This window comes from Saccopteryx bilineata, chromosome 6 (genome assembly GCF_036850765.1).
Source record: "Saccopteryx bilineata isolate mSacBil1 chromosome 6, mSacBil1_pri_phased_curated, whole genome shotgun sequence".
In the NCBI taxonomy this organism is placed as follows: Eukaryota; Metazoa; Chordata; class Mammalia; order Chiroptera; family Emballonuridae; genus Saccopteryx; species Saccopteryx bilineata.
In genome coordinates this window covers 144,851,634-144,877,225 of record NC_089495.1, presented here as the reverse complement: position 1 = coordinate 144,877,225, position 25,592 = coordinate 144,851,634, and the positions used below count along the sequence as shown (strand labels likewise).

The window sequence follows — 25,592 nt, the reverse complement described above, 5'->3', positions numbered from 1 at the left end:
AAGTAAAGACCAACCAACTCTCAGCAGTCAAATTTCAAACTCATGCTATTAGTAAATGTGAAAAACTCAGCCTCTGAAAAGAGTCAAAATATTTTCAATTAAATTTCTAAATAACCATTCCTCATGTGACTTAAATGAGTATCAAACCAGTATACAGTATTGAAGACCATGAATTCTGAGATCAAACCAGAATTCAAACCTGGGTTCAAATCCTAGCTCTTTAATTCCTAGCTGCGTGGCTTTAGGAAAGCTTTACAACCTCTCTGCTCTTTAGTTGTGTCAACAGTAAAATGGGAATAATAGCAGCACGTGGCTTCTTTTGGTCATTCTAAAGATTAGGTGAGTGGATTTATATAAAGCCCTAACCCAGTTGCAAAGCACAGTGTAATATTGTTGTACAGCTGCCGCTCCAAACACAGCAGTACATTTCAATGGTATCAAAACTACTTCAAAAACTGAAGATTTATTAGATCTACTAATTGCAGATGATTGCCTGAGTTGGACTGAAATTTTTAAACCATCAGAAATGAAGGATTCTCATCCCAGGCAAACCCATGCAGCCCCATTTAGAAGTCTGGTACTCAGGGAGGGATAGAAACCCTTGCCAACACTTTTACGGACCATGGTGATGATTGTCAGCACTCAAATACCATGTTCAAGGGGCAGTTGTTTTGGGGCCTGTGTTGTTTTCCTCATTGTCTGATGAGGCAGTATTAGATTCACAATTGTTAGCCAGTCTGTAGCTGCTTGAAGAAGCTCTCAAGTTACAGATGGGTCTGCTGGCCGCCAGTGCACGTGATCATCAGGGGAAGAAGGAAAGGTCTGTACATGCCATCGGCCAAGGGTAGAGGAGGCTGCTCTTGACCTCAGAGCAGCATTGGCATTTCATGTCATGCCGATGAACCAACAACATGAGTTTATCAGCCAAAGGATGAAGTGGACAGTGAGCAGATGGTAAGTCTGAATCACCTGGTTTACTGTCCACACTCTACAGATTCCCTACAGACATGTCAAGGCTTCAGTTCATCTTACGTGATGAAAGCTTAGCCAAGACTGCAAAAGAGGAGGAAAGGAATGTTTATTGAGCACCTACTACATGCCCAGAATGTACATATTATCTCAACCTTGTGAAATGGGCCATGTTAGCCCTGTTTTAATAGTTGAGAAGACAAAGGCTTCAGAGAGGTGAAGTGACCTGACCATGATCACAGAGAAGTCAGTGGCGAAGCCAGACCCTGAACCAAGCTCCGTGCTCCTAGGCCTGTGCCCTTCTCCTGCCCGACTTCGGGCACCACAGCCCAGATGTCCCTTCCACCATGTGCTTCTTATAAGCAGGAGCTCCGTCCTGCTCACCAGTATATTGGAATATAATATAGGTACTTGTTAAAGTGGAGTTTTTAATAAATTTTTATTGAATAAATAAAATTGGACATCGGCAAAATTGTAATAAATAAGCTGAGTCCTTGAGGGCCATCACCCAGAATGAAGCTCTAGGGTCCTTTCCTGCCCCTGGGAAGCAGTCACAAAGAGCCACACAACTCTACCAAGCCCCTTACAGACAACCACCGAGAGCCACTGGGGGCTGGTTTGGAAAGGGGGCGATTACATGGGAGGTGTCAGAAGTAGGCAAGGGAAGGTGGTCCATCTAAAATCCTATGAGAAATCATGAAATATCAGGTTTCACCCCAGGTTCTCAGTGTTACTTGATAACTTGCTGTGAACTATGGAGTGATGTCTGATCAGAGCTGCATCAGCCAGCTGAGGCTGTGGATCCCAACAGCATGTAATGTTTGGTCTCCCCGCAGGGCTGTCAGCAGGTGGGGCTGAAGCCAGCTGGTTAGGGATTTCCCGAGAGGCTTGCTGGGGTAGACTCGTATTGGAAAAGGTCTGAAATGAGGAGACACATGGACTGAAGGTATGAAAGGCAACCTGGAGCGAGGAACAGAGAAATCTTTTGCCAAGACCAAGGGCAGATGGGAACAAAAGTCAAAGCAGAGAGGCAGGAACCAACCAGATCACACCAGATCCATCAAAAGCTGGAAGTGACTAGTGAGGAGGGCTCTGGCTGGAGGATCCAGCTCACATCCATGGGGTGGCTGGGCAATTGGGCTGGCCCAGAGGCAGAGGGCAGAGCAAACCTGGCCCACTCTCACTCCATCCGCAACAGAGCCAAGCAAGCCCGAGAGCCCAGAGAGGCGCAGGCAGATACCCAGCAGGCGGGTGTGATGTGTCTGAGATGCCTCTGAATTCTCTCTTGCAAGGCAGTGGGAGAGATAAATACCAGGACAGAGAGCGTGTGACCTTCCATGACTCATCTTCTCTATGACACCGTACACTGTACACCAGGACTCTTCCCTTGCTTCTGGGATCTGTTGGAGTTGGCCCAGGAAGGACAGGCTCAGTCTGACCCTGGACCTTAAACTCCTCTATTCACTCCACAATTAGAACCGCCAGGGCTGGAGTCATCACTATTCAGGGAGAGAATCCCTTGGAGCCATAGATCTGCTGACAGAATTCACGAATCCATCATTAGCCTTTCCGAAACAATGAGGCTATTTCTTGCCGGCACTCAGGGATGAATGCATGTGCTATGATTGCTGACAAACATCCTTTACAATTTATAAATACCACAGCACGTGCTCCCTACTCCGATGGCAATAAACCTAGGCTGCCTCCTGCAGGCACGGCGTAGGGTCATCAGAAAATTACTACTGGAGAAAGAGCTGTGTGTGTGCCCTGTACATCTGGCCTTGAGCACCATGGAACGTCTCCATAAAATGTACACTCGTGTTGGAGGCTGGCAGGATTTGCTGGGATAAAAAACTGAGTTCAGATACTGCTATACAATGATGTGGGAGCCAACTGTTCTGTTCAGTTATTCTTTTTTTTTTTTAATAATGCAGTACAGTCTATGATATACATCCATGTAGTTACTTTTTCTCTTTTATTTATCAAGAAAGGAGGGCCTCATGATAGCTTCTTTCTATGGAGTGTTTCTAGGATACACTTGAAGCATGGTTTCACCCTTACAACCATGCTCCTGTTGCCTCCTTTTGAAGCATCAAAACACTGAGGCTGAGCAAGGGGAAGCAGCTTCCCCATGTGCATTTGGAAGCAGCAAGTCTGGAACGCAGACAGAAGGGATTCCGACTCTGAGTTCCCTGCTTTTCCCCATCTTCAAATCCATTGCATCTCAGGGACATGGTCTGTCCTCCCAAAACATTTATAATATACTTAAAAGTTGTTCCAGCATTAAATGTGACTCTTCTGTTCTAGATTTATATGTCTTCATTTTAAATTAGCATTAGTGTCTTTTCACACAATGACATTTCATCAAGTACCTTTCTGCTGACAACTAACTGTAAATGTCTTGACAGCCAAATTATGTGTGATTTTACTAAAGTATGTAGTACAATCAGACAGAAAAATGCCTGGTCCTGCATTGTTACCACTTGAGATGAGCCAAAGGGAGTCTCACATTATAATGATATATGGAAGACCATCTATGGAGTACACATTATACGTCAGGCACTGCGCCATATATGTGATGTAGATTAGCCAATTTAATCCTTACGCTATCCCTGTATGAAAGTTGGTATCAACCCATACACAGATAAGAAGACTGAGGCTTAGAGAGGTTAAAGAGGCTATCTATGATCACAGACGAAATGAAATTAGATATTATTAAAACTCAAGTTTATCGACACCAAAACCATGTTCTTATTCACTGTTCCTTTTTCTCAAACAATAAGATGCATTTATATTAGCACACCATTAAAATGAAGGTTTCTTAGCATCTGTATAAACCTGGGGTACTAGACTATCAGCCCCTGATGATATCCTGGTCCTAATCCCTGGAACCTGTAAATGTTTCCTTACATGATAAAAGGGACTTTACAGATACAATTAAGTTGAGGATCCTTGATATGGGGAGATCACCTTAGATTATCCAAGTGCTCCTAAATGCAATCATAAGTGTCCTTATACAAGTGAGGAAGAGAGGAGTGTGACACAGAAAAGGAGAGGCACAATGGAATGATGTGTCCACAAGCTAAGGAATGCAGTCAGCCACTGGGAGATGGAAGAGGTACTCAGTGGATTCCCCATCCCTACGCCACTAGCCTCTAAAAAGAACTCCAATGTCTTATTTTTAGCTTTTGAGACTCAGTTCAAACTTCTGTCCTGCCAAATTATGAAGGGATAAATTTCTGTTGTTTTAAGCCACCAAGGTGGTGATAACTTGTCACAGCAGTCCTGGGAATCAAACACTCATAGGTAGGAACCCACCATCTCATCAAGTGGAAACGAACATAGGTGAGTCTCATGGACTGTGGAGAAGCTAAGAGAGGCGTAACATGAGGAGACACAGCAGCTTTCTGCCACTAGAGATCCTAATGACACGGCAGAGACTCGGATGGAACATCACTTCAGGGACTGAGGTGAGCAGGTCCCGCGGAAGGATTTCCAGTTGGCCATGTCCAGTAGGAAGCCACCAGTCCACACACTGCTGAGTGCTCTAGCCAGCCACTTCTGGGGATTAATGAGCCAATCTGTAAGAGCGCATAAGAGAAGAGTCTAGGTTTGGAAGCTCCCCTTCAGGACCCAGCAGCGGAGAGATGCCTGAATTCTTGTAGAACCACGGCTCTCCCACTGCGTTTGCCGCTCTGGGTCAAGGGCGGACCTCGGTACCTGCTCCATCTTCAAGGGCATGCTAGAAAAGGTTACCCTAAGAACAGATGGGTCTGCCTTGTGGTCAGGGGAGGAAAGGTATACAAAGCAGGCATTTTCCCCTTTCAACTCACACGCTGAAAATATCAAAATCTGGCAGAGTTTGCTGCTCTTTGTCTCTTCAGATGATCCATGTCCTGACATGTCCTTAAATCCGCTCTGAACACAGTGCAGTGAAAGGCAGCACCAGGCTGTGGTCAAGACGAGGTCTCTGAGGTCTGGCTCCGGGTTCTCCGCCCAACTCCATTACTCACTGGGTGAGCATAAGCAAGCCCCTCAGCCTCAGTTTCCTCATCATAACATGCAGGCAGTAGGATACCCTTGATGCTAAGAGCAGTGTAAGGAATAAATGAGATTATATAGGTAAAGAACTTACATAGTAACTTATTATTGCTGTTGCTATTATCACTACTTGACCATTACTGTTGCTATTATTACTATTATTATTTATTACTATTACTACTACTATTACTGTTACTATTACTATTACTATATAGGCAGTCTTCAGTTACTTCATTACTAATTAGAAAATCTTTAACAAAAACAGATGCCTCCTGAACAGGTGGTGGCACAATGGATAGGGCGTCAACCTGGGATGCTGAGGACCCAAGTTCTAAACCCTGAGGTCACTAACTTGAGCATGGGTTCATTCAGCTTAAGCATGGGGTCACTGGCTTGAGCGTGAGATCATCAACATTACCCCAGGGTTGCTGGCTTAAGCCCAAGGTCCCTGGCTTGAGCAAGGGGTCACTGGATCAACTGGAACCCCCCCACCCCCGCTCAAGACACATATGAGAAAGCAATCAATGAACAACTAAGGTACCGCACTATGAGTTACTGTTCATAATCTCTCTCCCTTCCTGTCTGTCTGTACCTGTTTATCTCTCGTGCAAAAAAACAAAAACAAAAAAACAAATCCCAAATTCTATTGCTATGTTTCAAAACTATATTTCTGCCAATTTCCAAGGCATTTAGAAGGAAAGGAAGATTTTTTTCTTAAAGAGCAAAAGGATGACACCTATGGCACATAATGAGCCTCCAGACTCAAATGGGACTATAAACTCTGTTCAGTAATAGCCATCTCAAAAGTTATGGAAACATTAGAGAAGTGATGAGTCAGATTTACCTTCATCAGATAACCTATAGACAATGTCCTTTCAATGAAATGTATCTACAAACAGAAGAAGGTGGATAAAAAAAATCCATGTGGCTCTTCCATTCCAAAGATCTCAGGGAAAGAACCCAGCTTGACAGCATGAGTTAGAGTCACCATATATCTTCGAAATTAAGGCTTTAGCTAAATTCTCTCCCAATGGCACAGACTGCTCTGTCACTGCTCCGGAAATGAGTCTGTATGTCTTCTTTCATTATGAGAGTTTTCCACATAAGATGCAGACATTAATGTCGCTATGGCTATTTTAAATGTTGGCTCATTTTCTAGGGACTGGCATAGCTTTTTTAGTGATTTAATCTTCACTTCACTGGCCATCATGAATCACATTGGTGTGTTTACGCATCTCTCATTTCTTCCATTAACTGAACATCTCTCTGTCCGTGAGTGTGTAGGTTTACGCTGCTCTGCATAATATTCAGGTGACGAGATGTTATCCTAGCAGTAGAAGTTATAAAATACAAAATACATACTGGTAACATATCTGTAGGGACCCACGTTTCATTCATATATGCCAAGTTGACTATGTGCTAAGCATGTACATGTTTAATCAGTCTACACTGGGCAGTGTGCTTTATCATGGACTCTGTCTTCTACCTGCCAACCTCTACCAAGCCTCCTGAACCAAAGAACGAGCCCACTGTTGATGTACATCCAAAATTCAAAAACATACAGAAAGAACCCTGGGCCTCCAAAGAAGAGAATTTTTCCTTCCAAACCAGTTTTGAACTTATGAAAATGTACTCACTTGACATAAAAACATACAACCAAGACATTCTCCATACTGAATTAGGCAGTTTATTAGGCTCCTAATTTCCATGTCTAGAACGTGAACACGGAGTTACATGCATTGTCTCATGTTGTGGATCTTACATGCACGTAGCCTTCAGTCAGCTGGGCCTTTGATTCTACCTCAGTAATAGACAGTTCGCTCAATGTGAGTAAATGACAAACAGAATAATACAGAAAGCCGTAGCAACAAATCCCACCCAATAATACATTTATCTCTTTTTCCCCAAAAATTCCTATCACAACCCCTTCTTGTAAAAATAAATTTCAGCACAAGGCATTTAATTCACTTTACTAAGAAAAATAAAGACAATTCTATCATTTCGGAGCAATGAATATCCAACTATGGCTGAAAGGTACACCCTGAGAATTAAATGATTTCAACGAACCCATTGAGGTTAATAAAGCTGTGTTAACCTATCATTGAGAAGAGACACAAGATACAGGCACAAACGTCCCTGCTCATTTTGCTGTGCAGTTCTCCAAGGCTGCTACGTTATAAACGTCCTCGTTGTCTTCGACGCTGGAGGCGTCTGTGGAATCAGGATCGCCCACCACAATTCCCATAGAGGATAGACTGGTGATGAAGGCATGCATCCGCTGCGCATACATGTCCCTAATGTTAAGGTAAGGTAGCTCATGACACTTCTCTGGTGGGTCCTCACTGCACTGGTCCACATCAACGTCCTTTTGCTTCTGGTAGTACTTGGAAAACTTGTTGAAGATGATGGTGATGGGAAGGGCCACTACCAAGATGCCACAGATGATACATGTGCTGGCAATAAGCTTCCCAGCCAGGGTGACTGGGTGGGTGTCTCCGTAGCCCACAGTTGTCATGCTGATGGTGGCCCACCACCAGCAGATGGGGATGCTGGTGAGGCTGGACGTGTGGTCATCCTTCTCCACAGAGTAGATAAGCACAGAAAAGATGGAAATGCCCACAGACAGGAAGAGAAGCAGCAGCCCAACTTCATGGTAGCTATGCCTCAGGGTGGCACCCAGAGACCGAAGTCCGACTGAGTGCCGGGCAAGCTTGAGAATTCGGAAAATCCGCATAAGCCTGAGGATCTGGACGACCTTGCCCACATTCTCAATGTCCTCGCTCTCTTCCTCCTTGGTGTCCACAGCCAACGTGGCATAGAAGGGAATAATGGAGACAAAGTCGATTATGTTCAGAGGGTGTTTCCAGAATTTCTTTTGACAAGGAGCGGCCACCAGCCGGATGGCAAGCTCGCCCGTGAACCAGGCGATGCATATGATCTCCACCCCCTCCAGCACAGGGTCATCCACCTCTCCGTCCTCATTCTGGAACTCCGACATGCTGTGGACACACATGGCCACGATGGAGGCCAGCACCACGCTCAAGGAAGAGATGGCGATGAGCTTGGCCGACAGGCAGTAGGCCGGGTTTTCCATGCGAATCCAGATCTTCTTCCGCAGCTGACCGAATCGCAGCTGGTCGAACTTCTCCAGCTCCTTCTCAAACAGAGACGACTCCTCGAAGGAGGAGTCAGTACTCACTTCGTTGCTTCTCTGGTCCCAGTCCCTCTCGTGGCTCTCTTCCTTGCGCTCCTGGTAGCGATTACTGCAGCAGGAGTCGATGAAGAGCTCATTGATGCCCCAGTACTCAATCTCCTGGCAGAAGGAGAAGACGCACAGCTCCTCCATGACGTGCAGCTTCCCTGTGTAATAAAAATTCAAGACGTATCGGAACAAGGAGGGGTTCCGGTCGAAATAGTACTCTTTGTCGGCCACACTGTAGTCATCGCAAAGCTCCAGAATGGCCTCTTCCGAGTGGCAGGTGAGCAGCTTCCCGAGTCTGGTATGTGGAAACCGTAGGAGGGTGCTTTGGTCGACGGACTGCTTAAAGCCCCCCACGTTCAGGTTGACAAGTTCCTCGTCTTGTCCAGGGCGATGGAAGAACTCACCAAACACCATGGTGGATGCGGGAGGCAGAGAGCTGGCTGGGAAGGGAGACGAGGAAGTTCACGCTGCACCTGAAGGGAGCACAAGATGGTTAGCACGGACCCACAGTGCCTGGCCAGCCTATTTCCAGTCGGCCCTTTCCAGGGGGATGGGCCATATTAAAGCAAAAGTAGAAAACCGAACAAAAAGGAATACTGTGCTTACACATTTTGACTAAAAGAAAATCAGCACAAAACAGATTGTTTATTCCAAGACTGGGGTTTATAAATCCATATTATAGAAAAAAGGAAAGACAGCCATATCATTTTTATGAACACAAATTCTTATTTGTCTATTTATTAAACATCCAAAATTTACCCCCCCCCAAAAAAAAAAGCAATGCATTTTGGATCACTTACAGAATACAAGCATCTTCAGTCTCAACCAGGAGGTGCCACATTTGGGAATGCTCAGTGCAGATGGATAGGCTAGTGCTGCCCGGCTTGTGGCTGCTCTCTCTCGGTCCCAGGGCTCGGTCATGCACCCTCAGAAACTGCTCTCTCCTCCGCTCTGCACCTCACCCTCAACCCACACAGTTCTCTGTGGCAGCTGGGCTCAGCTCTCGCAAAAGATGTAGGTTTCCCCTTGGGTTCCTATCTTTCACTCCTTAAAGAGAAAGCCCTGTGCCCTATGTTTGGATGTGGACAATCACAAGGACATAATTATCCCCCTGTCCTTAGTACCCTATATCTTAAAGATATCATTACACTCCATGGGATGGTATTTCAGCTACATCCACAGGGGAAGAAACTGACTGGGGAAACCTTTTTAAGTTAATTGTACTATCAGTTTCCTAACACAAATACATTTTTTCCCACCCCCTCCCTCCCCTCACAGACCACCTCCCACACATTCCTAATCTGTGACACCCAAGTCAACCCCAGCCCAGCACATAAAGCCTATTGTTAGTCCTGACACTCACCAGGATGTACTAGAACCATTTCTCAGAGACAAAATAATAGATTTTAACTATCATTCAATATAATGATGTTTCGTCAGAGCAGATGAGGCAGAAAACATAGAGGTAGGAGATTGTCATATGAGCTGATCAGCAAGGGAAAAGGGAATTCCAACAGTGGGCACCGAAGTGTGTGCAAAGCCACATCATGAATAGATAAGTCCTCACTTAAAGTCATTGATAGTTTCTGGAACGTTAAGTGAAACAACACATAACAAAACAATTTTACCATAGGCTACATTGATATAAACAAGAGTCAAGTTTAGCATCTGATCAAAGCTGTAACAAAATGACATGGAACGAAATGATATTATTCCGCTATACAATTGTCTAAAGAGTCTGTAGGCAAGACCTAAACAGCCCCAATCAGTGAGTGGATATGGTTGTATTTGTGACTGTCACTTAAAAAGACCTCACTGTCGGCAGGGCGGAAGACTGCTGGAGGGACAGGCTGGTCAAGGAGACAGGATGCAATAGAGCAGGTAAGAGCAGGTGAGAGGACCTGAGCTCATGTGGCAATGGTGTGTATAGAGAGGAAGAGACAAACTGAAGGGAAGTTTATCAAGCTTATAGAATTGACAGTACTTGGTGAATGACTGAAAAGAAGGGACAAGGAAGCTAACAGGCCGAAGGAGGGTGTGTTCTCTATGCTGCGTAAGTGGGCAGATGGTGACCATCAGAGGAGGAAACAATGTCAGAAAGGAATTTCTTGCCCCTTATGTTTATAGAACGCCAAGGTTGGCAGGGAGACAAGTGACTTCCCCTCTGAAAAGGACACACCAGAGGACACAGCCTCCTGCCACCCACCCCAGCAGGATGCCTGCAGTCGGTCAGAAAGAAGACATGAGCATTTCCTCTCGGGACAACAACTCTGAAGATGCTCCGTGAAATCAGAGACCACAGCATGGTCTGACACGCCATTTAACAGATATGCTGACCTCTTCAAAAGACATGATGTTTTCTTCTGCCTCTGCTTTCTATTTTTAGTGAGATATCTTCTTTGAAGAACCTAAATCAGAGCTCATGGTTTGGTCCAAATATTTATGGAACTTCAGCTCTCTGAAAGCAGGTTTATGCTCATGGTAAGGACAGGAGTAAAATGTCCCAAGGAGCTAGTTTGAGCTAAGCTGACATTAAGACTTTAATGGATGTTATCTTCTGATGGATTACTTTTCGTCTCCTTGGCTATCCTAAAAAGCCACAGTGACAGAAAGCCGGTGTCCACCTTTACAATACTATCTGCATGAGTCAGTCTCATGGTCCATGGGTACCTAACATAATCCACTTCCCAATCGTCCTGAAGCCACTGCTCTGAAGAACGCTATTAGCACCCACAGTATCAGCCTTCTCACTGTCCTCCTTGCTTTTTATTCCCTCCATGCCCGTGAGGAAGCCCCTGATGGAGGTCCCTCCATTCCACAAAGTCTAATCATAAAAGCAACACACATCCTAAAACAAAAGGCTGTTTTTTGTGGGGCTTTTTGAAGAGACAAAAAGGAACGCACGTCTGGATCTGATCAAACGCTTCAGCTCAGAGGGCAGGCTGAGTGCCTCCAAGTTACTGTGGCCAGCAGCCAGTGCCAGTTTTCTTGACTGTGTCTGCCCCACCGCAGGGGACAAAAGCATGGTAAAGGGAGCTCCCACCTTTACAGACCAGAGTAAGGTTCCCTTATGTGCCCACAGCCCCTCACGAGTGCGAACACTCCTTCTGTCATCTGCCCCTCACTACTACCCTAGGATTATGCAGACAAGGAAGATGGATCAGAAGAGGTGAGTGGGCATCACGCAGCTCCTAGAGTTAGAGCAGAGGCCCAACCAGAGGTGCTTACACCGACCTCCCGTGCTCCTTGCAGCAGGCTGGCCCACACATTCCAAGTCTCATCAAGGGATGTGCAACATCATTACTTCCAAGGTTCCTATACTCGGGCCATCGTTTATTTACCAGTCATTCACTTACTTCTCTTCAGAAAACATTTTTCTAGCTCAAAGATAATCTATAGCTATTTATGTATTATTTATATATTTCATTTATTTATATATAAATTATTTTTATATTATCATTTATAAATGTATGTATTTATTTTTATATTTATATATTTATAAACGTGCATTGAAATATAGAGTTATATACATAAATATAAATATGTGTGTATAAAGTGAACTAGACACAAACTAAATATGAGTTGACCCCTCTGTAATAATGTAAAACTGTCTTAATTCTGACTCAAAATACAGAATAAATAAATAAATAAAATGTATTACATAATAATAAACAAATTCTATGGAAAACTATACAAATTCTGTCATAAACAACATTAAAAAGAGAATACGGGAAAAAATAGTTGCCACTTACATTATAGGCAAGAGGTCAATATCCCTACCTATCACATAAAGACCATTAGGTAGAGGAGAAGAAGCAACAACAAGATAGAAAAAATAGACAAGAGATATAAACAGGAAGTTCACAGAAAAATATGCAAATGGGCCCTAAAACATAAAAAATGTTCTCTATCCCGCACACAAGATAAATGCACGTTAAAACTATGCTCAAGTATCATATTCAACCTCATTGAAAGAAATCTAATACTCGGACGACGACCCTATTGATGAGTCCTTGGGGAAGCAGGCTTGTAGATGACAGGTGGGAATGCAGGACAAAAAGGAGCTTGCAGGGAAGGAATTTGGCAGATCTAGCACAGGCATTGACCCTTTAACCCGCCAGTCCCTCTTCTAGAAGTCTCTCACAAAGAGAGACAGGCAAAAGCCGAAAAACACTTGCACAACTAGAAACAACCAAATATCCATCAATGGAGGACTGGCTGAATAAACTCTGGCCTATCTCTCTATATGCAATGGAGTAACATCTAGGCTGCATCAGTTAAGTGGGGGGAAATCTGAGTGTGGATATATACACACACATGCATATGGCTGTAAGTCCCTCATGGTATACCTTAGGACAAACTACAGAAATCTTAAAGTATTTCTATTATTCATATTGGTATAATTATTCCAAAACTTTTATACACACATAAGGTAAAGAAAATACAGTCAATGTTTACAGTAATATTAAGAACCCCCAAGATTCAGGGTGCAAAATAAATCAAAGAAATTAAGTAAAAACCTAACAATCCTAAATTTAAATTAGGAATAGCAGTATCAAAGAAATCATGATTTATTTTTTGCTAAAAGAAAACCTTATGTCTACTAAAAAGGCCTAGGGGAAAAAAAAAGACTAACCATAATGGATTCTGTGGAACATCACATATCTCACTTTTAGAACTAAAACACTCCTCCTCACACCTGCTGGGGGTGTTAACAGCTCAGGGATCTCAGCTAAGTCCCTCTCTGGAAATCACCCTCAGTCAAAGAAAGCTGCCTCAGCCAAGGTCATACTCCCTCCCCAGGTTAGCTCCTATCCTATCTGACTGACGTGGGAGGAGGCTTTAACGACCCAGCACCCCTGTCCAGGTGCGCAGCCCAGTCCCAAGCCAGCCACACAGGATCAGCAGGGGTTTCCCTGCCACCCCACCACAGTTCAGCTCTTCTCTTGGCCCAGTCCCACATCTTGCCCTTTCCTCAGGGGTCCATGCCACGGGCATCTCCCAACAAACTTTCTGCAGGTAAATCTCTGTCTCGGGTCTATTTCCCAGGGAACCCAAGTGAAGACACCAGCCCAGGAGCAATGAATATCCCAAGTTTGTGCAGATTAAGTTATCAAAATACAATTTCTCACTAAGAGAACAAGGGCTCCTTAGAGAAATAACCAATCCCAGGTTTGGGGCGAGAAACTTGTAAGATAAGCCTGGAATATCTTGTTATATCAGAAAGCAAGGAAACTAACAATGAGACAGAGGAAGAATTAAAATGAATCAGGGCAACTGAAAGAGACTCCTATTGGTCAAAGATGGAAAAATCTGTTCATCAAAAGGGGGAAAAATTTCTTTAAGGCACAGAAACCCATCTAGTATGTTAAAAATTCTAGGGTTCAGGTCCTGGTCGGTTGGCTCAGTGGTAGAGCATCGGCCTGGCGTGCAGAAGTCCTGGGTTTGATTCCCGGCCAGGGCACACAGGAGAAGCGCCCATCTGCTTCTCCACCCCCCCCCTTCCTCTCTGTCTCTCTCTTCCCCTCCCGCAGCCGAGGCTCCATTGGAGCAAAGATGGCCCGGGCGCTGGGGATGGCTCCTTGGCCTCTGCCCCAGGTGCTAGAGTGGCTCTGGTTGCAACAGAGCGATGCCCTGGATGGGCAGAGCATCGCCCCCTGGTGGGCATGCCGGGTGGATCCCGGTTGGGTGCATGCGGGAGTCTGTCTGACTGTCTCTCCCTGCTTCCAGCTTCAGAAAAATACAAAAAAAAAAATTTCTAGGTTCACCACAATAGAAAAGAAATACATTGGTCACCTTTGGGAGGTACAAGCATACCAACTTCTTATTCTGGAATGTGAGAAATACAGCAAAAATTCAAACATTCATTCTGCATGAATTATAGCTTAAGATAACTATATAGTAGTTAATGAAGAAATTTTTTCTTCATAAAAATATGCCAATAATTCAACAACAACAGTAATAGAAACAATTGAAATGAGGGGTATGCAACATAATCAAATGTCAAAATAATTTGGAGATGTTTTCTCTGAACATATGTACCCTTATTTATCAATGTCACCCCGTTAAAATTAATAAAAAAAAACTGGCAAAAAAATGGTATACTAGAAAATATCTATCTAGATTAAAAAACACAAATAAGTCAAAGTTAAAGGATAAAATGAGTAGCCAAAAGAGAACAGGAGTGATTGATTATACTGTTATTAGACAAAATAAAACTGAAGATGAAAATTGTTACTAGAGACAAAGAGAATTTTATAGTAAACAACAAAAAGGCAAAGAATTATAAATATATATGTACCTAGCAATAGAGCCCAAAAATACTATTCCTATTTGCAGATGACATGATTGTGTTTATAAAAAATTCTATGGCATGTACACATGAAAATTAGTAGAATTAAAAAGTTCATCAATGTTGCATAATACAAAATCAACTTTCATAAATCAACTTTATTTTTATACAATAGCAATGAGTAAACACAAATATAAAATTAAGAAAATAATTCCATTACTAATAGCATCAAACTACTATTATTTAGGAATAAATTTAACAAAAGTAGTATAAATCTGTACCCAATGAAAACTAGAAAATACTACTGAAAGAAACTAAAGATGACATAAATAAATGAAAAGACATTCCATGTTTATAGATTTGGAAGATTTACTACTGTTAAAATGGTAATATTCTCCCAACTTTATCTATAGATTCAGCACAATTCCTTTTTCTCCCCAGAAATTGACAAACTGATTCTAAAATTCATATGAAAATTCAAGTGACCCAGAATAGCCAAACAATCTCAAAAAAGAAGTACAAACCTGGAAGATACATAATTTATGGTTTCAAAACTTGCTATAAAACTATAGTACGTAAAAAGGCCTGCACTGGCATAGGAGTCAGGTAGATCAAGGCAACAGACTTAGAATCCAGAAACAAATCCATATTTATGGTCAATTGATTTTCTACAAGAAAATTCAATGCGGGAAGCATAATCTTTTCAATAAATGGTATTGGGCCAGCTAGATACCTCCATGCAAAAGAATGAATTTATATGCCTACTTCACACTGTATACAAAAAATTACTTTAAATGTATCAGAGACCTATATGTAGGTGTTAAAACCATAAAACTCTTATAAAAAAATTTATAAATTTTCTCAAACTAAGATTAGGTAATACCTTCTTAGAGATACCAAAATTACAATAAAATAAAAATAGATAACTGACTTCATTAAAATTAAAAATACTATGCTTTAAAGCATACTATCAAAGCAAAGCACAAGTATCAAAGAAGTAAAACACTAATCCACAAAATGGGAGGAAATATTTTTAAATCGTATCAGATAGGGTCTAATATCTAGAATAGATAGTGAAGTCTTATCACTCAACAATAAAAAGACAGATAATCTACTTTAAAAAGGACAAAGGAGGCCCTGGCCAGGTGAATCCATAGGTAAAGCCTCAACCTGGCATGCAAGAGGTTGCAGGTTCAACCCCAGGTCAGCACAATCAATTAGTACACAACTAAATGGAACAACCAAGTGAAAAAAATGAGTTGATGCTTTTCTCTCTCCCTCTCCCTTCCTCTCTCTCAAATCAATGGAAAAATTAAAAAGGGGGGGCAAAAGATTTCAATAGACACTTCTCCAGAGATATATGTCTATATGTCTAAAAGTACCTTGATATTTGACATCATTAGTCATTAGGAAAATGCCAATCAAAATCACAATGAGATACCACTTCACACCACTAGGATGGCTATAATCAAAAAGTAATAATATCACAAGTATTGTATTATATAACAAGCGTTAGTGAGAATGTGGAGAGAGGGGAACTCTCTGGTAATGTAAAACACTGCAGTCAGTTTGGAAAATAATTTAGACCCATTTCTCCAAAACTTAAACCTGGAATTACCAAATGATTCATCAATTCCATTCTAGATATATTCACAAGAGAATGAAAACATATGTTAAAAACCAAACATACATATTAATGTTTATAGCAGCTTTATTTATGATTTGGAAATAATCTAAATGTTCAGCAATTGATAAATAGTTAAACAAAATGATATATCCATTCAGTGGAATATTATTTGGCTATAAAAATGAACAAAGTACTGATACATACTACAACATGGATGGACTTTCAAAACATTACACTAATGAAAAAAGCCACCAGTTATATGATTCATTCATATAAAATATCCAGAATAGGCAAACTCATCGGGTCAGAAAGTAGATAAGCAGTTGTGGAGGCTGAAAGGAAGGAAAAATGGGGTGTGCCTGCCAATGGGTATGTGTTTCTTTTGGAGGTGATAAGAATGGGAATGATAAAATGTTTTGGAATTAGATGATTGTATAACTTTCTGGACATACTAAGAACCACTGAATTATACATTTTAAGAAGGTAACTTTTATTGTAAGTGAAGCTTTTCTTCACTTACAATAACTGTATTATTTATAAAAGGGTTTCAGCTCATGAAAAAGGAATTATTGAATTAAAAATCTTAAAATTTTGCAACTCATAATGAAATAGTGGATGGAGGACACTGATTATAAATGGCTTCTAAAACCAGGATGAAAGGGTAATAAGGAATTGCGTAGCAGGTAGAGCAGAGTAACAGCACCTGAACTCACTGCTCAAGCCTGAAATAACTAAGAGACAATAAGACATGATGTGCCTTCTGTTGGAAGTATACACACAATTCTACAGTATTCCAAACTTCCCCTCCCTGGCCCCCCCCCTCAAAAAAACCTGAATTTGATTCAGCCTCTAGATCTTCCAGCTGAAATCAAATAGAGATTTCAGGAAAACCTGTTCAATGACTCGATAGGCTGCAATCTGCAAAATCCAGACTGTGGGAAACCAAGACAAATGAAGTGAATCAAGTAAGTGACAGATCAGGTAGATGTAGTGTGTGGGCTGTGCCTAGATCCTGACTCCAACTAGTTAAATGTTTAATATAAAACAGGTAAACCAGCGACGTTTGAACACCAACTAAACTTGATAACAGAAAAGAATTATTGTTACTTTTTCAATGCTAACAATATTTTAATTATGCTCTTTTTAAAAAACCTTATCTTTTAGAAATATATACTAAAATATTATAGATAAAATTATGCCATGTTTGATATTTATGTCAAAATAATCTATTCTTATATTCTTGATCTAGAAAAAATAACAGCCACACTTTGATGGTAAAAGGACAAATGCAAAAGTCTTTTGAAAACAGGGCACAAGATATATATGGAAACTTATTCCAAAAATTAGAGAGGGAGGTAAGAAGAGTACTTCTTCCTTTCCCTTCCTGCCCCTACTCCTCCCTCTCTTGCTCCCTCCGTCTGGTCCAGAGGGAATGAACTAACTCATTCATTTAGCGAGGTTGCTCCCCTCTGGAAACAGCAGAATCCCTGTAATGCATACAGCTCAACTCCAAGCAGAGTGCTGCTCAGAGGGCTGCATAATTTAATGAGCCAAGTAGCCAGAGATTGGTCCTATTTGTAAAAAAGCAAAGAATCACAGATGAAAGATTTTCAACCAGAAACAAGAAAAACATCAACTTTAACACAAGAGGGGAGTATTACCTCTGAATGAGGTACCCCATCAAGTCTTCAACTGAGTCACATGACATGGAGAAACCCACACACAAATGGCTATAGCAGTGATGCTCCGGGGCCAGAGGAGGGAGTTTTGGAGAATTTGAATACTGTCTACTGGGTAGACCAAAGTAACAGTTCTCACCATCCCCAAACTTTCCAACTCTCCTCACCTTCTCCCACAGTCCTGGAGGTGCACTTTTACTTCCATCCCCACCCCAAGACACTAGAATGGGTTTTACAGTTCTCCTTCCCTCCCCACCCCCACAAGTCTGATCACTGCTGTCACTAGACTTTAAGCTTTTCCATGGAAGGGATTATGTACTGTCATCTCCACAGCCCCAGCCCCTGGTGCCAACTGCTGCCCACAGTCCAGTGAAAGATGCAAGGGTCCTCGGGTTACCACAGTCCTGACATATGACATTTTGAGTTTACGATGCTCACTCCCATAAAAACTTTTAAAAATTGAGATGTGAGTGTTTCAGTTAACCCCGTAAGCGTCGTACTTACAGACTGTGAGGGTGAACAAGCTTGGGTATGCGCGGCAGAAGAATACACAGCAATGCAGCACGTTTGTGTTTTTATGTACTAGATCATGATTTTACAACTGTGTCAGGATAGGTAAGTGACTTAGGCTAGGGTGTGTTTCGACTTACACCAAAATTCGGGTTACGTCACTGTCATAGGAACGGAACTGTGTTGTAATCCGAGGACCCCATGTATTCCACTTTATCTGGAAGAATTAACAAAAGGTATAATGTTTTTGCAAAGAGCTGACAGAATAATCAAACTAGGCATGGTGGAATGAAATGCCTCTGGTAACCAAGGAAGTAAAGAAATGAAGCGGTTAGCTTGGGACCGTGGTGAACTGTCTACACTTGTTTAAGAGGCAGAGGCTACCCATTGCCAAGCTCTTTGTGGGAACCGAGGGCCCATGGAGATGCATCTTCAGTGGTCCCGTAGAACTGGGGAACCCTGTTTTTAGGTGGGATAACTCAACCCTAATTAGAATTGATCTACCATGTTTTCAACATTGTATGGCACATATAGATAATGTGTCTCTGGGCCAGGTACTCCCAATAAGCCCCCAATGTGAGTGACCTAGACTCTTACCCTCCCCTTAGCTCTACAACACCCATTTTAAGCCAGACCAACTCAAAAGGACACAAACAGCATCTAGTCATGAAAACAGTAGTGTTACTCCCTTAAGTCTGAATGGCAAATGTCAAAAGGGGGGGTGGGCAATGTGAACACAGAGTCTTCCCAGGTTGGCTTGCTGTACCCCTCAATGCAACTGCACCCTAAGCCTTCCAGGTTGATGCTCACCCTCCCTCCTTAGGCATCTGCCCCAGCTGCCCAGTGTTGTCACAATCAAAATAGTCTGCCTGGTGGCTGACCTTCATTTCTGTCACTCCACTGGAAGGTTTGTTCTCCCCTTCCTTTGACAAATAATGGCGCCAGAGGAAATATCAGAGCGGAACTCTTACCCTTGCGGTGTTGCTATCACACACTCTGCCCTCATCCTGGCCAGTGGCATGTCCATCATCACCCAAGAAGCTCCGTCCTTCTTCCCCCGCTGGAATGTGTGGTGCACAGATGCATTTAGTGGCCAAAAAGAAGAGAAGAATCCTGCTCTCTGGTTGTTCAAGGCAGTGGCCAGGAAATCGCTCTCTCTTGCAGAAGAAAACATCAATCAAGTTGGAACTGCAAGGAGGAAAAACACCCAAGACAAGACATGTGATCTCAGACTCAGCACAAGGGCACTTCATGGATTAGCCCATATCTCAGACCCCACGTAACCCTCAGGGAAAGGGCAGTCTTTTCCCCCATGGAACCCTCACTCCCACTGGACACAGGGATCGAGAGACATCATCATGAAGCCTCAGGATTTACAATATCTCTCAAGCTTGAGGACTCTCAGATCTTGACTAGAGTGGACACTTGGAACATCACCATGAACCCCAAGGCCAACAACAAGTCCAGATATAAAATGAGGCACTAGAAGTAGAACTGCAGTCACTTACCTAGCCCATCATTTCTTCCAGTAGTCTTATTTTCCTAGCGAATTCATCAAGGACATACTTATAGATGTCTAATGAATACATTTTAATCCATTTCCAAGACCAAGTTCTGGGTGTGACTACCCTAACAGAATTAACACTGCTGCTCTAATTTAAAATCAATAGGTTTCAAAGGCTGGCCAAATTCAATCTTGCTTTATTTGTTCCCCATCATATTTCACAGGTTAGAAATGTCTACAGGTGCGGGGTCAGAGTTCTCTGATTAATGCATGGGCATGTGCATGGGCGTTGGCACATGCTCCCGCATGCATGTGTGTGTGTCTGTGCATATGGGGGGTGTACACAAAGGAAGAATTAAGTTTGTATCAAAACAGATAAAAGAACAGATTTTAATTCTCTCTCTGAATAAGATAAAGCAAAAAAAATTCTAATTGCCGACACGGTAAGCCTTGCCTCATGTTGACACATTCCCATAGCTTTCCATTAGTATCTAGGCATCCATCCATTGATTTTCATGTTTTCCAATCGATGCCAGGTCCAAAGGGGTGGGTTTGGGGAAAAAGAACAAAAAATTGATTCTGAGCTTCAGAAAGAAAGTGGAAGAGCTGCCTCTGGCTATGTCGGTCATTAAGCAAACACTCATTTAGAGGTTAAGATGCGCAGGGCACTCTGCCAGGTTTGGGATTACAAACAAGATTCAGAACCCACCCTTCTCCACCACCAGGAGCCCGCAGGCTCAAAACATAATATTAAACCACGGTTTATATCTGACAACATCAAGGAGGCAGTGGAGAGGAGACAAAGCAGAAGTTTCCAGCTGGTCCCAGCAAAGGCTGGGCAGGAACAGCGGTCAGTGATTTCCCACCTCTAATAGAGTTGCTAAGAGGGAATGATCTGGGGGGAAGAGGCATCTCCACCCAACTGAGCTTCTGAGATCGATTCTTGGAAGAAGAGGTAGAATCATTTCAACAGGGATAAATAAAACTGATTCAGGAGCTAAAATAAAATACCACCTCTTCCCCCTCCTCCTCCCCCCCCCCCGCTCCTCTCGCCCTCCCCCTTCCCCTCTGCCTCCTCCTCCCCGCCACCCCCCCACCCCCGCTGTGTTCCTGCTCCCACTCCAGGGCCAGCCTCGGATACCTGCAGTCAAGTAAAAGGAAGACATGCTGCTGCTGAGCCTTTTTAAAGACATAGCAGGCAGACTGCCTTCCTTTCCCAAGCAGATGCCTTTCCAAATGCAGTACATTTTAAGGGAAGGTGAAGTTAACCAATTAACTGAAACAAAAAATGAACAAGGTACCTAAACCCGCAAGCACAGCTGGGCACCTGCTCATCCCAGGACAGGGCTGGCCCAGGGGCAGACGGTGAGGTTAGCCAAGTGTATGTTTTTTACAGAAACAGGTAGCCACTGGGCCGTCTGTCAATGTCTGATGAATGAAAACCACCCAGGCTGTCCCTTTCTCTCTCTCTCTCTCTCTCTCTCTCTCTCTCTCTCTCTCTCTCTCCACCCCCAAACTCAGAATTCCTGTGCCTTGCCTCATTTTTCATCACCAAGATTCCTGTCCCCCCTAAAAAAGCACTGAATTTGGTGGCAAGGAGGCAATGTAATACTAGTCAACACCTTTAGATGCAGATTTATTCTTATCCCTCTGAGAGCATTCACATTCTAAGTGTGTGACTGCTCCACAGAGAATAACTAGCCTTTTTGGAGTCCTCACAACCTGCCAGGAACCTTCCCAGGGGTTTCACATAGGTCACCTCTGTCCTCAACCACTGTGAGTGTTAAATACTGTTTAACCCAGTTGCATAGGTGGGACATGAGAAGCAAGGCTCAGAGAAGCTATTTGCCTGAAGTCCCAGACCTAAAAAGTGACAGTCAGGATCCCATGGCTGATAGGTCTGCACGATTTCAATTAGTGTAGAAAGTCAAGATTTAGCTGTTAGGGAAAGGTAGGGAAGGATTGAGGGGAGTGGGCAGAACATGCCCCAAACCAGCAGGCTACAGGGAAGAAAAATGAGCACATCCAATTCATTCTCCTCTTCCTTCTTAACAATCCACCAAATGTTTGTATTTCTCTGTGTTTTCACCATTCCTATTAGTGTGCAACTGAGCAAAAGAAGAGTATTGTTTATGACTGAGCATTTAAGCGGATTTCTGACTTTGCTGAGTGATTCAGTAGGATCTTGCAAGGGTAGCTAGTCTCTGCGGCATTCCTCCCTTCCGAGAAAAGGGGAGAAACTCTGCACTTCCCTCCTGAGTGGCTGTATTTCCTGGTGGGCTGACCCCGGCATTCAGAATGGACAGAATGACTGCCTCCACTATTGGGAGGGATATGGTGGAGGTAAGGTGGCATGCTGGAGTTTTACATCATCCGGAGACCTGACATCCCATCCTGGATCAGAATGAGGAATGTCAAACGGACAAATGGACAGTACACAGGAGTGCAATGACCCCCTGCACCCTCCTCCCAGGACTCAGAATCACAGGAAAAAGGCTGCCCTCCAAAACCTGAACTATGAAATCACTGCCTGAGAGATGAAAGCAGACACTGCAAGTGACGTTACAGCACAGGTCTGTGTCCTCTGTACTTGTATGGAATCCTGAGTAAACCTGTCATCGCCTTGCTCACATTCTTCTAAAATGCTGTCACCTCAGTGCTACCCACTAGACAGAGAAAGTCTCCAGTTTAGGACCATGTCCTAATATCAATCTTCATATTAATTATCCCTGTTACACGATATTGCTTGACACATTCTTATTGAACCAATCCTCTCCTCCAAGCCAACCAGACTAGAGTACATTAATTAAAAGAATCAATATGGATCATGAGTGCTGGGTGGCCAGCAGTGGAAGAGAAGGAGGAGGGGATCAAGGTTGGTTGCCGAGACCCATCCCCGCACTTTCTGAAGGAGAGTCTTACCCTGACACCGCAGCCTCTCCAACCTTGATGGGGTTCGCTGGGCTGGAGTTTGCAGTGTCCAGACCTCAGAGCCTCAGGTGTTACTAGATACTCTCAGTCCCCTTGTTCTCATTCCAGACCCCCAGCGACATCTCCTGATGATTTCCATTCCCAGGTACCTTGTCACCAGGGAGCATATGAGCTATGCAGCCAATACACACGACCTTTCTGTCTACTAGTTCTGTTCATTTGTGGAACCTTATAAGGCAGAAGAAGGTTTATTACGCAGTTTCCTGTGGGTTTCTATGCAATCAACCTGCTAGAGTCTGATTAGCTCTGGGACACTGGAAAGCACCTTCGAGCAGCCGGCCAGTTTTCTAGGGAAAGCCTGAGCTCGCAAGCTCCTACAGCAGCGTTTCTCCACCTCGGCACTGTTGACACCTTGAGGTCAGGTGATTCTTTCTCGGAGATGCTGTATTATGCCCTATAGGGTGACTGGCAGCATCCCTGCCCTCTACCGACTTGATGGCAGTGGCATGCCTCCTCCCCAACCCCAAGGTATGTGACAACCAAAAATGTCTCCAGATATTGTCAAAGGTCCCCTGGAGAGCAAGATTATCCCCCGTTGTGAACCAGAGCCACCCCTCTAACGTCCAGTAAAAACACAGCAGCTCGTGTTTGGAAGCTGGAAGGGCAGAAAGCTCAGAAAGATATATGGTACTAATACTGCATCTGCTGACAGGGGCTGGGCTATTTCCCTAAATGAGTGTTCTTTTAGACTTCAGTCGTGGCCTTTCTGGTGTCAGACAAGCAGAAGTTGGCAAATGAGGAAAGATAAAACCAGGTTAACCTTTGGTTGAAACTCAAAGCACGCTCCACGCAATGAGGGTACAGGAAAGGTTCGTGATTTTCTCTGGGAGTCTGTCTTAGATTTGCTAATGTTGCCTGTGCCAGAGAGACACACATGCACCCCTACAGTTACAAAGACGTGGCCGGCACGGCATTCTGCAGACGGAAGTGCTCTGGCTGACCACCCCCAACCCCCCACCAGAGCCCCAATCCTAGGGGGACTCACTGAAGTCCCAGGAAAAAGGCAAATACGTGCCCATTTTGCAGTCTTGCCATTATTCATTCATCACAGACCAATTTTCAACAAAATCAGAAACAAAATAACAGTCATAATAAGGAAAGGTTAAATTCAACTCTACCTCTAGCTTGCTTCACTAATGAGAATTATGGCCCAGGATTTTGCTTAAATAAAATTAAAACATCACGATCAGACCACCATAACTGGATGTAGTGTGTCAGAAGAACTGTATTTATATTTAAGCCCTGTAATTCAAAGCAATCAGAATAATATGACACCTTCTGGGTGACTCAAGGCAGAGGACTAAGAATGTCCCTGGCATTAATTTGATAATTTTCCAAATTATCAAATTTTAAGAAGTACATTAAAATATGAGCAACTCCTTTCATTTACAGTGATTTTTTAAATTTTTTTTATCTGTCCCCCAAAAAAGAAAATGAAAATTTCTCCAGGTCTAATACATTCAGGGTTAAAAAATAAATTCCTAAAAGTTCTGGTCTTCAGAGAAAAAAAACCCAGAAAGTGCTTTCCAAAGTAAAGCCTCTAAATTATATTTAAAAGATTAATATAAATTATGTCACTCTTGGTCACCTAGAATAAGTGAATATACACAGATCCCTCAGACTGGAAGCATGGGGAAGTAACAGGACTTTCCTTCCTCTGGTTGTTGGTTCTGTGTTCCTAGACAACCCCTCAAGGGGGGCAGAGGGAATGGCCAGCAGGCAGCTGCTGAGTCACCAGTCTGCTCCAAGGACAATTTGCAGAAAGGAAGGTCCTGTGGAATGGTGTGCACCTCCTAAGAGGAAGGAAAACCACACTGACCCCAGCATGGTCCCTTCCATGTGTCCACAGGGCTCAGGGCCGCTTTTAGTAGCCATGTGACCACCCTTGGGCATGCCACTGGCCCCAGGAGAAATGCCCTGCCTTGGCTTCCTCCACTTAGCGGGAGACCCAAGCAGCAGGGCTGGCCAAAAGCAGAGGGTCTGACCTCAGCCAGGATACTGTCGGCAAATCAGCCCACCTGAGGGCGTTAGAGGCTCAGGCTCAGTCTGCTCCCATGTTTTCAAAGGCTGATGCATCACAAGTCTGCACCTGAAAGCAAGCAGTTTGGGAAGAGGGGAAAACAGATCCTGCAACGATGATTGGGGTACAGACTTGTTAAGGAAACCTGGAGAATACTGTAGCAGTTTGTATCGCAAAATCCCACTGTTCTATGTTGGAATGTATCCTGAGGAAATAAGTCAGACAAGTGTGTGAGGATGTGTGGACAAGGATGTTTACTGCATCATTAACTATTTATAAGAGCAAAAAGCCAAAGGCAACCTGAATGTCCATCCATACAAGAACGATTAAATGGATTAGAAGATGGCCATGCAGATAAGACTATGCCCATTAAACACATTGAAATAATGCTAATAATAGAGCTCCTGTATCCTGAGTCAGGCCTGCCCCACAGTCTGCATTTCTGAGCCCTCTCACTCCTCACCACCCTCGTACAGGCAGTGATTTTTATCACATTCCTTTTGCAGATGGAGAAACTGGTAAATAGAGACATTAACTACCCTCCAGGGTCAATAGCTATTAAGTGACAGCTTCATGGTTTGAATTCAAACAATGATGCACTAAAGCCATTCTCTCCATCACTACGCCCCACTGCCTGTACATGCATGAAAGGAAACAACATGCTACGTACACAAAGAGGGTAGCGAATGCGATATATGGCATGATCTCATCCTTATAAACTATGATTTTATAAAATAAAAAAGAAGTCTATAGGAAT

General features: G+C 43.3%; 1 protein-coding gene across 5 annotated transcripts in view; it reads right to left on the bottom strand.

Moving 5' to 3' along the window:
• Window positions 1-6,687: 6,687 nt before the first annotated feature.
• The window catches only part of KCNS3 (potassium voltage-gated channel modifier subfamily S member 3), a 40,458-nt gene continuing 21,553 nt past the window's right edge, over window positions 6,688-25,592 (bottom strand). For 4 of the 5 annotated variants that reach the window (XM_066237063.1, XM_066237062.1, XM_066237061.1 and 1 more), the window contains 2 exons: window positions 19,292-19,508; window positions 6,688-8,685 (listed from right to left, as the gene is read on the bottom strand). In XM_066237063.1, the coding sequence (XP_066093160.1) occupies window positions 7,151-8,626 (1,476 nt within the window). In that variant the 5' untranslated portion in view covers window positions 8,627-8,685; window positions 19,292-19,508 and the 3' untranslated portion in view covers window positions 6,688-7,150. Of the gene's footprint in view, window positions 8,686-18,460; window positions 18,527-19,291; window positions 19,509-25,592 lie in introns of those variants that run through there. The other variant, XM_066237065.1, reaches the window with a different exon arrangement.